This window comes from Chrysochloris asiatica, unplaced genomic scaffold (assembly GCF_000296735.1).
Source record: "Chrysochloris asiatica unplaced genomic scaffold, ChrAsi1.0 scaffold00178, whole genome shotgun sequence".
Taxonomy (NCBI): domain Eukaryota; kingdom Metazoa; phylum Chordata; class Mammalia; order Afrosoricida; family Chrysochloridae; genus Chrysochloris; species Chrysochloris asiatica.
In genome coordinates, this window is record NW_006408696.1 from 1,743,812 (window position 1) to 1,760,116 (window position 16,305).

General features: G+C 45.2%; 1 protein-coding gene and 1 non-coding gene across 2 annotated transcripts in view; one reads left to right on the top strand and one right to left on the bottom strand.

The window, feature by feature from the left end:
* Positions 1–3,560, top strand: part of SDR42E2 (short chain dehydrogenase/reductase family 42E, member 2) — a 25,043-nt gene extending 21,483 nt beyond the window's left edge. The window contains exons 11-12 of the mRNA XM_006871941.1: positions 2,914–2,987; positions 3,321–3,560. Of these exons, the coding sequence (XP_006872003.1) occupies positions 2,914–2,987; positions 3,321–3,560 (314 nt within the window). The remainder of the gene's footprint in view (positions 1–2,913; positions 2,988–3,320) is intronic.
* A 6,750-nt stretch (positions 3,561–10,310) lies between these two features.
* On the bottom strand, positions 10,311–10,392 carry TRNAL-UAG. The gene has a single exon. It is a non-coding gene; the product is annotated as a tRNA-Leu (tRNA).
* Positions 10,393–16,305: the final 5,913 nt, after the last annotated feature.

Sequence of the window (16,305 nt, forward strand, 5' to 3'; positions counted from 1 at the left end):
TTTGTGTTTTTTGTGCTATTTCTTGTCGGTTTCTTCTTAGTTTTCATGTTCTGCTTGGAAGTTGATTTCATGGTAAGTTGTGAAGTATTAACTTTCTTTGGGGTTACCTTATAGTCTATTAACTTTTCCCTCCATTAAAGACAGTCTATTGTATCCGCTAATCTACCCGACCTCCTCACCACCTGGATCTCTGTTCCTGCATTTTTCCCTTTTTTGACATTGATACTATTTTGATCTTTGGTTGACCTCCCAGCTCCTTTGAATTCGTTGTAGTTTTGTTCTGTTCTGGACTCTGCTATCCGTTATCTGAGTTTCAGGTGGTGTTTCCACCCTTGTCAATCTCTGGTTGTTGTCTGTTCTTGTTGGTTTTCAGTCCAAAGAACTCCCTTTAGAATGTTTTGAAGTGCTGGATTGGCTTTGACAAAATCTCTTAGCTTCTGTTTATCCTGGAATATTTTGATTGCCCCATCATATTTGATTGACAGTTTTGCTGGATAGACGATTCTTAGTTGGCAGGTTTTTTTTCTTTTAGGGTTTTGTATATGTCTCTTCATTGCCTCCTTGCCTGCATGGTTTCTGCTGAGAAGTCAGAGCTTAATCTGATTTGCTTGCCTTTGTAAGTAACACTTCTCTTTTTCCTGGCCGCTTTTAGGATTCTCTCCTTGTCTTTGATTTTGGAGAGCTTGATTATTATATATCTTGGTGAGTTTTGCATGTAATGCTTAGCAGATGTTATTGGCGCTTGTCTCAATGGTGGAATATTATGGGGAGTGCTTGTAGCTTGGCTCTGTGGCCACAATTGCTGTCTCTTCTTGGGTAACATAGGGAGAAAAAGCTCCAACCTCCAGGGAAAATGTGTGATAAAAAGGACCAAAAACAGAAGTAATATAAAAGCAGAGACAAAAACCACCACTTTGAAACAAAAATAAAACTGTGGCCTACTGGCCAGTCGCCTTGCTACACAGACAGTGTGTATGGACCATAGAGGCCTCCAGAAGTGGGTGGGGGTGTCCGCTCGCTCAGGCTCCTCTAGTCACCACCATAAAGGTGCACAAATAGATATTGAGAGGTTAATGGGAGAAAGATTGTCTATGATTTTTGTCTCTGTAGGTCATAGCGTAATTCTCGAAATAGTTGAGTCCATTGACTAATAGTTTACATAAACCACAGCCTCATCTACCTTGAGACCAGGACTGACTCTTCTAATCAGGGTCACAAGAGATCGATACTGATAAAATGGGAGAAAAATGTATTCAGCTCCCAGGCTAAAAAGAACTTCAAATTCTTTTTTAAAAAAATTCTAGACTTAACTGGACCAGTTGAGACTAGTTATTGTTGTTGTTGTTAGGTGCCATCGAGTCTGTACCAACTCATAACGACCCTATGCACAACAGAACGAAATACTGCTCGGTTCTGGACTAACCTCACAATTGTTGCCACACTTGAGTCCATTGTTGCTGCCACTTTGCCAGTCCATGAGGGGCTCATCTTCTGGCACTATATCTGACAGTGTTTCTCTGTTTTTCATAAGGTTTTCAGTGACTAAATATTTGGAAGGAGTTCGTCTCTCCTTCTTCCTAGTCTGTTTTCCTCTGGAAGCTCATCTGAAACCTGTCCACCATGGGTGACCCTGCTGGTATTTAAAATACCCATGGCATAGCTTCCAGAATCACAGCAACTCACAAGCCACCATAATATGGCAAATTGACAGACGAGTTGAGACTAGAGAACTCCTCAATACTACCGTCATGAGATATTCTTTAAACCTCCAACCACACTATCTCCTGAGGTAACCTAAATAACATATTGGCTCTCAAAATAAATAACAGTACCTTTGACTACTGTGCTCCTTAAAAAAAAAAAAAAAAATCACCTATATGAGACCAAATGGCCAACAATTACTTTAAAAACAAAGATGAGAAATGATTAATGGAAATGGAACAACCAGAACAGAAATTATGAATGTTCACACATTATGGAGAATGTAACCAGTGTCACTGAATAACTTGTGTAGAAACTGATGAAAGAGAGATACTTTCACCCAAAACACAATAAAATACTTTTTCAACTAAATATATATGTATATATATGGAGGCCTGGTGTGGCACTGTAGGATCAGCACTGGACTGTAATGCAGTTCAAACTCCCCAGCCACTCCTTGGAAACTCTATACAGGGTCACTATGAGTTGGAACCGACTTGATGGCACTTAAAATACACACACAACACACACATAAAAGGGAGCTTCAAGAGTTTGAGGAAAAATTCCACTATCTTCATTCCATTTCCCAAGAACTTTTTGAAGCCCTCAGTTACACCCCAGACCAAGAAAGAAAAGGTGGCATCAGTCTGTGTTCATGGTCCAGGTACAGCCATGTTTGCAAAACACTGCTCCAAACTCATTCCTCCTCCAGAAAACATATTGGATTAGAAGTGAGAGACTTCGAATCTGATGAAATTTATTTAGCAACTTCAGCCTTTAATAATAGTCACTGTGGCACATTCCACAGACAACAAGGTACCCCATTGTGTGCTGGGAATTGAGTTAAAGGAATCCGGTGACAAGAAATGTTTGCAAAGCGAAGACTCCCTAGTTGTTAACTGCCAGTCTTTAAATTATCAGTCCAGTGCTTATCCTACAGTGCCACACCAGGCCTCCCTTGCTGTTATTAAGTGCTGTCATGTCAGTTTTGACTCATACCAACCATGTATAAGGTTTCCAAGGAACGGCTGGTGGATTTGAACCGCCGACCTTGCAGTGCAAACTAACTAACCTTGGGGTCGAGTGCTTATCCTACAGCACCACACTCCCTTAGGAAAGGGAACAATGTCCCCCAACTGATTTGTCCCTGAGTGCCTCTTGGAACTTTCTGGGATGACTGACCACGTGGTCATTGGCTCCTCTCCCCCACAGCCACACTGATGGAGTATCTGTACCTGGCCCTCAGGCCTATCTGCAGCATGCCGCTGGTGCTCACCCGGAGTGAGGTAAGTCTGCTGGGGGAGACCCTGAGCCCTGGAACCTTCTATACACCGCCTCCACCCTTCACCCATTCAAGGCCGAAGCTCAATGCTTGTTCAGTGGGCTCAAGCAGGGTCATTCTAGCCTCTGGGCTTTTTTGCTTCGATTGCACCCTCTGGATCTGCAATGAGACCCATCCCTCCTCACCACTATTTAAATGATTTCATTCATTCCCAGACAGACTTCAGTTTCCCAAAGGCAGATTTCATGATCACTTTTTTGAACACCACCATTTAAAACCAACTCTCAATACACACCCCCACTAGGTGTGCCCCTTGTTGCCCCGCCTCTCCCCTCAGGTGCACAGCGTGGCCGTGACGCACACCTTCCAGATCGCCAAAGCCCGCGCTCAGCTTGGCTACACTCCGGACAAGTTCAACTTCGCCGAGGTCGTGGAGCATTACGTGCAGTCCACGTCCGAACGGCCCAGCGGCTGCACGGTGTGGACTCTCCTGCGGCTGCTGCTCTTCCTTAGTCTGCTCGCCTTGGCTCTGCACCTCCTGGAACTGCAGCCCCTGGCGGCTGCCGATGAACGATGAACGCCTCTGACCGGGGGCCGCCGTCAGCCTCGGCCTACGGGATTCTCTCAGGACCTCACCTTCCGGGTGTGAACTCGGCCTCTCTGGCCCTGCCCGGGGCCCTGCTCCACCCCTGGACACACTGGCTCCGCCCCTGCGCTGGGCCAGGCTCCACCCTTAGACACTGGCTCCACCCATGCCCTGGGCCCTGCTCCACCCCTGGACACTGGCTCCGCCCCTGCCCTGGGCCCTGCACCACCCCTGGAAGACATTCGATTATGTGGCCCCTGTGAACTAATGTGTCAGACTACAAAGTCGTTTGAACAGCAAGGTCGGTGGTTCAAGCTCACCCTCTGCTCCTTGGAAACCCTACACAGGGTCGCTGTGGGTTGGAATCAACTCGATGTCACTTCACAACAATAACAACAAACTATGGATAACATTGTGAAGAATGGAAATTCCAGAACACTTTATTTGTCTCATGGGGAACCTGTACACAGACCAAGAAAGAGGCAGCCATTCAAACAGAACAAGGGGGCACTAAATGTCCTAAAATAAGGAAAGGTGTGCGCCAGGGTTGTATCCTTTCATCATACTCATTCAATCTGTATGCTTAGCAAATAACCCGAGAAACTGGATTATATGAAAAAAATGTGACATTAAGATCCAAGGAAGACTCATTAACAATCTGAGATATGTTGATTATATAACATTGCTTGCTGGAAGACAAGAACTTAAAATACTTAACTGATGAAGATCAAAGACCTCAGCCTTCAGTATAGATTGCACCTCAATTTAGGGAAAACAAAAATCCTCCCAACTGGACCAATAAAATCATGATAAACGGAGAAAAGAAGTTGTCTAAACTTCATTTTGCTTGGATCTACAATCCATGCTCATGGAAGCAGAAGTCAAGATATCAAATGATGTATTGCATTAGGCAAACCTGCTGCAAAAGACCTCTTTAGAGTATTCAAGAACCTTAATGGGAAGAGAAGGGCTAAGAGATGGCAGCCTGGAGGCAGACTTGCAGAATGTGCCCTTTGATGGTGTAAATTATTACATATGCCTGAGTGTTTAGAAAAGAGAGAGCTAAAGTGGATAGAGAGAAATATTGTTAACTGATGGTACATAGAAGGTATTATAATCATTGTAATGAAACAAGGTGTATGATTTGTTGAATGTAAAACTGATGATCTGCCCTGTAAACTTTCACTCAATCCACAGTAAAAACCTTAAAAAAAAAAAAAAAGAAAGAACCTTCCACTAAGGGCAGAGCACACTAGCCCTTGGGAGGGGATTGAACAGGAGTCTGAAGAACTACACATGCTTGACATCCTGCAATAAGTTTGGTCTGTCCTTATCAGAGGACTTCAAGATGGAACCCATCTTGAAGAAATGCGATGCACACTCCAAAGAGCATGGCCCCTCATAAACAGGCCACTGCCTGGAAATCCCTGCCTACCTCTATGATTAAACGGGATGCCTTTTCTTACGTTAAAAAAAAGAAAGAGAGAAATGTTCAAAAGCCAAGTTAGCAGTTTGAGGGCTGAGGTGCTCCTTCCTTACCCAATCCATGATGTTTTCAGTCACCCCATATGCATGTGAAATTTGGACAGTGGATAAGAAAGACCATAGAAATATCAATACATTTGAATGATGACGTTGAATAATATTTAAAGTACCAAACAAATCTATCTTGGAAGAAGTACAGCCAAAATGCTCCTTTGAAGCAAAGAAGGTGAGAATTATAGTCTTGTACTTTGGACATGTTGCCAGGAGAGACCAGTCCCTGCAGAAGGACGTCGTACTTGGTAAAGTGGAGGGTCAGCGAAAAAGAGGAGCATCCCCTTATGAGATGGATTAACACAGCTACAGAGGCAATGGGTTCAGATGCAACAATTGTGAAGCTGGTGCAAGAGCTGGCAGTATTTCATTCTGTTGTACATACGGTTGCTGTGAGTCCGAATTGACTTGATGGCACCTAAGAACAACAAAAACACACCACCCTTTGTGGGAACAGACCTGCAGCTCTTTCTTCTGTGGTGACACGGGATGTGCTTGAATGGGCAGTTTTTAAGTTAGTAGTTGAGTAAAAACCATTTTGTGTCACCCACAGGAGAATCAAAAAAGTAAAAAGGAAACGAAAATCCTTACCGATTGGACATTTTCAAAAAGCATCAATATAGCTATAGTGGTACTGTGTGTTAATGCGCTGGACTCAAAAGTCATTTGAACCACAAGGTTGGTGGTTCAAGCTCACCATTTGCTCCTTGGAACTCCTATACATGGTCGCTACGGGTCGGAACTGACTCGACAGCACTTAACAACAATAAAAATAGCTATAATGGGGCGGGGGGAGCTGAACTCTGGGGTCATATTTTGTGGTTTAGTATTGCTTCATTTTTTTTTAAGGAGGGGCAGTGATAACACCATCCTGTGTTTTAATGCAGAGGACTGCAGTTTCTTAACCCAGCCCTGCTGTCCACACAAACAGCGTCTTCCTCTCATGTTGATGTGGTTGTTGTTGTTAAGTGCCATCGAGTCGATTCCTACCCATAGCGACCCTATGTAGGGTTTCCAAGGAGCAGCTGGTAAGCTTGAACCAACAACCTTGCAGTTCAAACAACTTTGCAGTCTGACGCATTAGCCCACATGTGGTGGTGGTGGTGTTGTTGTTAAGTGCCATCGAGTCGGTTCTGACCCATAGCAACTCTGTACAGGGTTTCCAAGGGTGTAAATCTTTACGGGAGTAGAAAGCTTCATCTTTCTCCTGCGGAGCGGCTGGTAGTTTCGAACCGCTGACCTTAAGGTTCACAACCTGATTCGTAACCACTACGCTATGTGGTATTGGGTACTAAAATACCACTGTGTAAAATACACCCACATACATACAACATGCACACATCGACCTAGCCAAGCAAACTATTGATCATGGCAGAGAAGAAAACCATCCCACACCTAAAGGAGCCCTGGTGGAGTGGAGCAAATAGACAATCAAAACCAACATGGCTATCACAGGCTGTGTCCATTTCTGATCAATGAAGGATGAATAAACAAAGTGTGCTTCTTTGCTAGACTGGGTTGCATGTATGTATCTGACTTTTTAAAAAATATCAATAATAATATTTTGTGGTGTGGCACCATAGGATAAGCACTTGACCTCAAGGTTGGTCTGAACTGCAAGGTTGGCAGTTCAAACTCACCAGCCACTCCCTGGAAACTGTATACAGGCTCGCTATGAGTTGGAATCGACTCGAAGGCACTTACCAGCAACAATGCTTGACAGTTTGAAAGGACTTTCACCTGTGTAATCTTATTTTAACTGTTAGGACCACCATTAAGAATTGGTTTATCATTCCCATTTTACAGATGAGGAACTGAGTTATGTAACTACGAATAAAGCTGGGATACTTGGGAGGAGTTGCCCATTGGCCTAAACACACCTCATGGTGATTTCTCCTCTTCTACACCAAATCATGCCAGGGCTTGGGGTGAACTATGGGACCCACTTAGTTCTCTCAGAATCTCAAAGGCTGGCAGTCTTTGGTTCGTCTTTGCTCAGCAACACACTTGCATCTGTACTTCTCTCTCTCTTGTCTGACCACAGAATCTTACAGATTTTTGTCTACTGCCTTATCTCAGCTTTTTAAGCTCCAAAACTAAGAAGCAATCTCTGTTTTCTGTGTTCCTCCTGCTTGGTAAAGTAGAGGGTCAGCAAAAAAGAGGAAGATCCCCCAATGAGACGGTATGACCAAGTGACAGAGGTAATGTATTCAACAATTATGAGGCTGGCACAAGACTGGACAGTATTTTGTTCTGTTGTGCGTCCTTCAAGTCATCTCTTCTCAGACCCTGAAAGGGGACTGTCTAAACTCTGGGTTTGGGGCAGCCTTGGTCACTATGCCAAGAAGCCTCCTTTCTTTTCAAGTGTTTTTTTATTGACTGGAAAGGAGGTGACAACCTCCACCCAACAGACAAATTAAATCTCTGTGAGGATTTTAGAGGCTGTCCAAATGACCAGTCCTCCATGAGGTCCTGAGAGGTCAAGTAGAGAGAGGTCCAAAATTACTTGGCGAAACTGAACAGATGCATCATGAATGTAGAAAATAGAGTTGTCCGTTAGGGCAACCCCAGGTGACAAAGCTGACCAGAAAGAAACATCAAGCTTTCTGTTGTGGGCACAAACTATTCCCAATTGTAGACCAACGTCAGGCATCTAAAACATCCTCAAGTCTCCCTCATCTTAGCAGCAATACTGTGATGAAAATGGGAAGGATACATTGAAGGTATTACTTGATGAAAGTCCTTAACAGTATCCACCCTCGACTCTCCATTACCTTCCCACTACGTTCTCTCTCTTCCTCTTCAGACTCAAACTTCTTGATGAATTGTCCACACTCACGCATTCATTTTTCTCTTTTTCCATTCACTCTTCAGCCCATTCCAAAATAACTTTCACTGATGTCATCAATGACCCAATCTATAAATCATAAATAAAGGCAATGGACATTTTTCTGCCTCCTTTGACACGAGACCAGAAATGCTGGATAGTGCCTGATGAAAGATGGCATAAAATAATCCAGATTTTTAAAAGGGCAAATACTTTTCAGACTTTCAAGTCAAGCCCTCTGGCAGTAGTGATGATTTGCTACTTGCTCCTTCTTGAAACTCTCCTTGGCTCTGTGACATCTTTTTTGCTTACATCTTTCTCTGGCCCTTTCCCACTGTCTGCCCCTTAAGGTTATGGAGGTCAGAACTCTATCTTAATTCCGCTTCTTACCTTGTGTGCTCTTTCTGGGCTACTTCATTCATTCCCATGTCCTTCGTCTCCAATGCTTCCAATATCTGTATTGTTTGACCTCCAGAACTCCTACTCAATCTCAATGTGACATAAGTATTTCAAACTCAAAATGAATCAAACTGATCTCATCATCTTTCCTTCAGATCTGATTTTCTCTTATATTCCATTTCATGGAGAAAAACCACCAGCCATTCAGTGGTCTAAGCAAAAACTCGGCATCACTTTTATTTTCCCCTATACATTCTATTTATTTTGTTGTTGTTGTTGTTACTGAGAATTTAAACAGCAAAAGATATATCCTGTGTTTTGTTGAGTTTTGCAACCATTTCACCTTCCTTTTCTGAGTTGTTTTCCCCTCATTAACATAAACTCTCGGCTCCTAAGATTCCTAACTAATCTTTCAAACTGCTGCTGTCCGCCTCACCCCAGAGAGATGGTCAAGACACAATGCTCAAGACAGGCATTTTTCACCCATCAAGCCAAACTAGTGTTTCATTCCAAGACGACTTCAGGGGATATTTTTGTTTTAAGGTTTAAAGACTATATCAGAGCAATAGTTTTAAGGGTTCATCTACCTTCCATGGCTCCAGAAAGTCGAGTCCATGAGAATGTGAAATTCTGTTCTGTATTTGCCCCTTTTAAAATCTGGATTCTTTCATGTCATCTTTGACCAGGCACTATCCAGCTCTTCTGGTCTCGTGTCAAGGGAGGTAGTCATTTCTGGAGGCAACTGTTGCTCTTGCTGTTGGTACCAACTCATAGCAACCTTATGCACAACAGAACAAAACATTGCCAAGTCTTGTGCCAGCCTCACAATCGTTGCTACACTTGAACCCATTGCTGCAGCTACTGGGTCAATCCATCTCGTTGGGGTCTCCCTCTTTTATTGCCTGGGCCTCTACTTCACCAGCCATGATGTACTTCTCCAGGGACTGGTCCCTCATGATAATGTGTCCGAAGTATGAGAGACCGAAGCTTCTAAGGACCATTCCGGATGTACTTCTTCCAAGATGTTCTTCTAGCAGTCCGTGATACTTTGAATATTCTCCTCCACCAGCATAACTCAAATGCATCAATTCTTCTACAGAGGCAACAGGTGATGGTGTACTGTGGTTCCCACTCATAGTGTCCCAGTACAGGGTTTTGCAGGCTGTAAATCTTTACGAAAACAGAAAGCCTCATCCATCTCACACAGAACATCTGGTGGTTTCGAACTGCTGACCTTGCGGTTCACAGCCCGATTTGTAACCACTACACTACCAGAGCTCCTCATTGGCCATATAAGGCCTGCAAAATCACTTGGTCTGGACTTGCCAAGGCAACTGACGTTCCAGTCATCCAAATATAACAAGCTAATTTTTAAGTTAATAATTTTGTAGGGCCCATAAATGTTGTTATAAATGTCCAAATGGCCCTTGACAGAAAAAAGCGTCGCTATGAATGGGAACGGACCCCACAGCACTTAACAACAACGCCCCAATAAAGAAGTTAAGACTTTAAGATTGGTACTCTGACATGGGGTCTGACTCCTTCACAGGGTCACCTGACACCTTTTTACCTGTGGAGATTCCTGGAACTCAGCTGGAACCCTCCGAAGGACATGGAACAAGCCAGAAAGGGACCCTGCCTGAATCAGATCAGAGCTAAAACTATTCCCACGTCCACTTCTGTTTGGGGGAGGTAAAGGTGGCCAGCTCTCTACTGCCTCAAGCCTCAAAGGGTTAAAGATCTACGCAGCCTGTGGGGATTTTGCGAGGGAGTTCTAGAGGCTTCAGCAGGTGAAAGAGGTTTGTGGGATGAGTCTGGAAAATGAGGTCCTAGGCTGCAGTTCTTCTTCTCCTCTTCCTATCAATTAAAAAATATAGTCAAAAAGTAGAAAAAGGGATAAGGGTGTTGAAACGGATGAAGAGGACAACACGAAGAGAGAGAACGATTTAAGGATTTAAAAAGTACAAGCATAAAGAATATGGCAGCGGTGGGATTCGAACCCACGCCATCGAAATGACTGGAGCCTAAATCCAGCGCCTTAGACCACTCGGCCACGCTACCTTCTGCTTAATGGCTGTTCCTCTCAGACTATATTAGTGTGATGACACGGATGCTTCGGGCTTAGTGGCCCCGCCTTCATAAATTCGCGCATGCCCACTACTAGCCCGGCGATTCTCGTTCCTGCCACCGCATGTAACTGCGAAAACAATACCTACAGTGGAAATTCAGTTCTTCAAAAAGGGAACGTTCCTAAATGTTAAGAATTAATATCTATCCTCACATAAGTTTGGATTTGAATTTTCGTTTCCCTTGGTCGTGATACCGACTGTGGCCACCTGGGGGCGGTGCCTCCCTGCCGCTGCTCTGTGGCCGTAACCCGCTGCAAACCCGTCTACACGGAGCTGGGCTCTGTCTCCATCCTGCGGACCTCCCTCCGTCCCCACCCCAAAGCCTGAGTGCCTCCAGGGCCTGGCCTCCGCTCCAACGATGAAAGAATCGCGGGTCCATGGAAGAAAACTATTGAAAGCTGCTACAGGCCATTTCATATGTGGGCTCCCACTTTACGAAGTGGGGAACTGACGCTCAGAAAGGTGTTCCATCCAGAACCAGCATTCCCAGCATTCCAAGAATCGGCATTCTCATATTTCAGTGCCTGTTAGAGAAATGTAGTTTTGAGAAAAATACAGAGATGTACAGAGCATCCCATATATTACCTGACAGTTTGGCCGTTTGAAGCCATCCGATTTATAGCCACCCTATATAGGATTTTGCAGTGGTTACAAATCAGGCTGTGAACCTCAGGGTCAGCAGTTCAAAACTACCAGCTGTTCCGCGGGAGAAAGATGAGGCTTTCTGCTCCCATAAAGATTTACAGCCTCGGAAACCCTGTACAGGGTCGCTATGAGTCGGAACCGACTCCACGGCACATAACAACAACAAAAACATATAGGATTTCCAAGGAGTGACTGGTGGGAATGGATGGAGGAAAAGGTTGACTTGTCTCCACAGAGCATGGTATCTTGTTCACTTGCTAAAGGCAAACCTTTGGTGCACACTTGGTGCACCTTCAGAGGGGTCTGTCCACATACCTCTTCCTCACATCTCTTTGTTACCAATTTTTCCAATCATGTTCTTTCTAAGTCCCTGGCCATCTAGTCAAACCTCTGGATTGAAATGTCACACATCTGGCCATTTCTGCTTCATAGCAAAGTGAACCACCAGGTGCAGTGTTCCTCTCATTGGCAGGAGTTCCCTCCACCACTGTCCTTTAGGAAAAGTCCCGGAAGGGACTCTAGTACTGCTGCTGTCTTCTTCTGAGTGGTATCTGTAAACCAAGCATGAGCTTTCTCTTCCTAAGTCAACTGATCAGAAGGAACTCCTCATAAGGCCATAGGCGTAGGGAGAGGGTTGCTATATAGCGTCGCTATGAGTCGGAACCAACTTGACAGCATTTAACAACAGCAACAAGCTTAGGTCTGTGTCACAGTGAGCCCAGTGTGTCCCTGAGATCATACTGTAATGATTCTTCCAGTTCCAGAATGCATAATTGGCCAAACCCCCACACTGGAACCCTGAAATATGGAATAAGGGCAGGAAAAGTCAAGTGGAAATGATTAGAACTGTATCTATCTTGGAAAATAGTAAGCCCAAGGCAGTACCGCATTCCTGGAGGGAGTGCAGAGATCAGCAATGATATCCTTCATTCCACTGCCTCTTCGAAACCCATCTGGAACCTCTGGAAGTTCCCTGTCAATGTACTAATGCAACCATTTTTTAATTGTCTTTAGCAGAACTTTACCTGCATGTGATATGAATGATATTGTCCAATGATTTCTGCGTTTTGTTGAGTCACCTCTCTTTGGAATGGACACAAATATGGATCTCTTCCAATTAGTTGGTCAAGTAGTTGTCATCCAAATTTCTTGGCAGAGATGAATTAGTGCCTCCAGTGCTGCCTTAGTGTTCTTTTTTTAAGCTTTTATTGTGAATTATGTGATTGTTTACATGGGAGAACATTAGCTTTACATTCATCCTATCTTATTTGTTTAATTGCAATGATTACAATCCCTTGCATGCATCATCAAACAACCAAAGGGTAAAAGCCACAAGCCTGCCCCGGGCTGTCAGCACACAGCCCCTCTTCCTCCCTGCATCTAGAGTCCCCAACTGCTCCATCTTTTGACATCATCGTCTCTGCCTCCATCTCTGGCGTCACTGCTTCTCTACATAGGGTCCTGCACTCCACTTTATGGTCCCAGGGACCTCTATTCCTGGACTGCAAAATCTACCACTTCCATCCTTTTGTTACAAAATGTCTACCTTTACCTTCCCCACACTCACAGTCAGTCCTGATAGCAGTCATTCACTATTGAACCACAAAAGTCTTATCCCCATCTCCTTTCATCAGTCCTATCCAGACAGGTTGGAAATCACTCAGTGGAGATTCTACCTTTCCCCACACCCTCTGGAACTAAATTCCCTATTGAAAACTTGTAAGCCAGTCACTTCTTGCCTTTGTAGCCTCCCCCATTTTTGGTTAGCCAATGTCTAAGTTGCCCATCCTTGCTGACCCTGTGTACCAAGGGAGTGGGAATGATCCTTGCTGTAAATATTTGTTCCCTCCTTTGATCTACTGCATCCACAAGCACAGGTTAAGCTCATCATATCGTAGCAGATTACTTTTTTCTTCTTCTTTCTTTCTCTAGTGGAGTTCTGATCATCCAGTCACTGAAGCCAGGTCAAGTGGGTACTATCTGCAAGTATGGGTGTTCTTGTGCATCTCTCCTCACTTCATATCAGCTGGACACTTCACACTGTGCTCTAGTCCTCTGTGACCATGCCTCTGTCCCTGGGCCCAGGAGTCCTCAGGTCTTATCATACTGTTGGTCAACCAGGTCTCAATCCAGATTGACAGGAGTCTATTGAATGTGGTTGAACTTAAGCTTACAACTTCATTGCTCTTTTTCCTCCACTTCCTTTTAACGATCACCAACTTGGTTTAGTAACAAGGTTAGTAACATGCTTGTGTGTTACCCTTGAGTTTCAGTCTTGGAAGGGGGTTTACCCTGAGGGGACCTGACCAGTTGCCTTGATGGGCTCCCCAGTGAACAACTTGCTTAGTAGTCAATCAGACTGCCATTATTGTTTTTTTTTTTAGTTTTACCGTTGGTCTTTCTTTCAAGAAGTATCTTCTGTTCTTCTAGCCGCTCCAGGCTGGTCTGCTTGTCCTTTCAAGTGGAAATTTCCCTTCTCAGAAGATTCTGGATGGGGGCTGCATCAGTTTTAAAAAATAGTTCCATCAATTGTATTTCATCAATTCCTGGAACATTGTTCTTTTCCAATGCCTTCAGTGCAGCTTGAATGTCTTCCTCAATACCATTGACTCTTGGTCATATGCTATCTCTTGAAATGATTGAGCATTGTCCATTTCTTTGTGGTATAGTGACTGTATTCTTTCCATCTTCTTTTGATGCTTTCTACATTCTTTGTGCCTTCAATACTGCAAGCTGAGGCTTGTATTTTTCCTTCAGGTCTTCCAGCTTGAGAAATGCTGACTGTTTCTTCCCTTTTGGTTTTCTAACTTCGTGTCCAAGGTTATTGCACATTTCTTTATGACACTTGATTTTGTGTTCTCGAGTTGTCTTTTGAAATTTTCTGTTCAGCTCGTTCACGTCTTTATTTCTTCCATTTGCTTTAGCATCTCCATGCTGAAGAGCAAGTTTCAGAGTCTCTTCTGACATTCATTTTGACCTTTTCCTTCTTTCTTGTCTTCTTAATGACCTTTTGCTTTCTCCATGTATGATGTTCTTGATGTCATCCCACAACTCTTCTAGTCTTTAGTCATTAGTGTCTAATGCATCAAATCTGTTCTTGAGATGATCTCTATATTCAACTGGGATATGATCAAGGTCAAATTTCGGCTGTCATGGACTTGTTTTAGTTTTCTTCAGCCTCAGCATGAAGTTGAATATGAGCAATTGATGGTCTGTTCCAGTCTGCTCCTGGCCTGGCTTTGGCTGATGATATGGAGCTTTTCCATCATATCCACAGTTGTAGTCAGTTTGATTTCTGTATATGCCATCTGGTGAGATCCATGTGTATGTTATTGTTGTTAGGTGTCATCGAGTGGGTCACCTGTCTTTGGAATGGGTACAAGTATGGATCTCTTCCAATCAGTTGGCCAGGTAGCTGTTTTCTAAATTACTTGGCATAGATGAATGAGTGCCCACAGAGCTGCATCAGTTTGTTGAAAGATTTCAACTTGTATTCCATCAATTTCTGGAGCCTTGTTCTTTACCTTTAGCAGCTCTATACTGGAGAGCAAGTTTTAGAATCTCTTCTGACATCCATTTTGGTCTTTTCCTTCTTTCTTAATGACCTTCTGATTTCTTCATGTGTAGTTTTCTTGATGTCATCCCACAACTCTTCTGGTCTTTAGTGTCTAATGCATCAAATCGGTTTTGCCATGATTGCTACATTCAGGTCGAGTATGTTTAAGGTTATATTTTGGTTCTCATGCATTTGTTTTAATTTTCTTCAGCTTCAGCCTGATTGATTTTTCTTCTTCTATTTATTTATTTATTTTCCTTTCCAACACCCAGAACTCTTCAATGAAGTCGAAACAGCTTTGTGCGATGGTGTGTGAGGTGACCAATGACCACGATGCCCCACATCTCTCTGCTAAGGCCACTGAAGGGACACCTGTTCATCTTACAGAGCTCAATGCGAGTGTCTCTTCCTCAGAGATGCCTTCCTGAACCGCCCAAACAGGCAGGTTTGTCTTTACAAACTCTCATTGCCTCCTGCACGTCTCACTCCATAGAACAGTGTAGAGTAATGGAGCAATTTCTGTTTTCCATCTTCCTAGTCCAAAAGAACCAATAGATCCGTTTAGGAAGAAGAGCAGCCAGAGTGCTCCTTGGAGGCCAAGATGGCCAAACTTCGTGTCTCACACTTCAGACATATTGTCAGGAGGGAGCAGTTGCTGGAGAAGGATATCATGTTTGGCAAGGTGGAGAGTCAGAGAGAAAGAGGAAGACCCCCCCAACGAGATGGATTGGCCAAGTGGCAGCATCGATGGACTCAAGCGTGGCATCAGTAGTGAGGCTGGCCCAGTATCTGGCAGTGTTTCGTTCTGCTGTGCTTAAGGTCGCTATGGGTCGGTACCGACTCGATGGCACCTAACAACAACAAGAAGTCAGTTGGACATCCCTTCTCAAATAACTCACCTGGAAGGGTGCCCCCTGGGCGCAGGATATTACTCTACGTGTTAGACCTCGCAACTTCCTACGTACCGCGCACCTGAGGCTGGAGGCACTGCACGGAGGCAGCAGCAGCAGCGGAAACGGCCACCAGGGGGCGACTACGCGCGCCCCGCCGGCCACAGCCCCGCCCGATCTTGTGTTCCTGCCTGGGTCGCAGCTGCAGACTCCAGCCGCCCTCCAGTCGCTGCCTCTGCTTCAGCTCCCATCGCTATCGCCTACTCCTGTGCCCTGGTCCTCGCCGCCCGCCCCTCTCTCTCGTCCTGCGGCCCGGCTCGCTCCTCGATCGTTGCAGCGGCCCCCGCGACCCGGGGTCCAGGCTTTCTCCCCACGCGGGCCCCGCAGCCTCCCCGGAGCGTCGTCTCGCGCGCCCCGCTCGCCGCTCCCCGGCACGCTCGGGGGGCCAGCCAGCCCTGCACCCTGGAGCGCCGGACCTCGAGCCTCTACCCACTCCTCTGGCTCTTCGCGGCCGTGTGTAGCGGCTGCAGCGCCTGTCCGCCCGAGGGAGGTAAGTGCGCGCCGGGGGCCGGCGGGCTGCAAGTGCGGGGTAGCTTCTGCCGGGGTAGTTCAGCTCCCCGCGCTCAGTGTTTGCTGTTGTAAAACCGGGAAGTCGTGCAGATACACGGCAAGCTCCCCGACCTGGAAGCTCTAGGCACGTGGAGCAGCGTTCCGGCTGCCGAAGGCTGCTCACCGGCTTCTGCCCGCGGGGCCC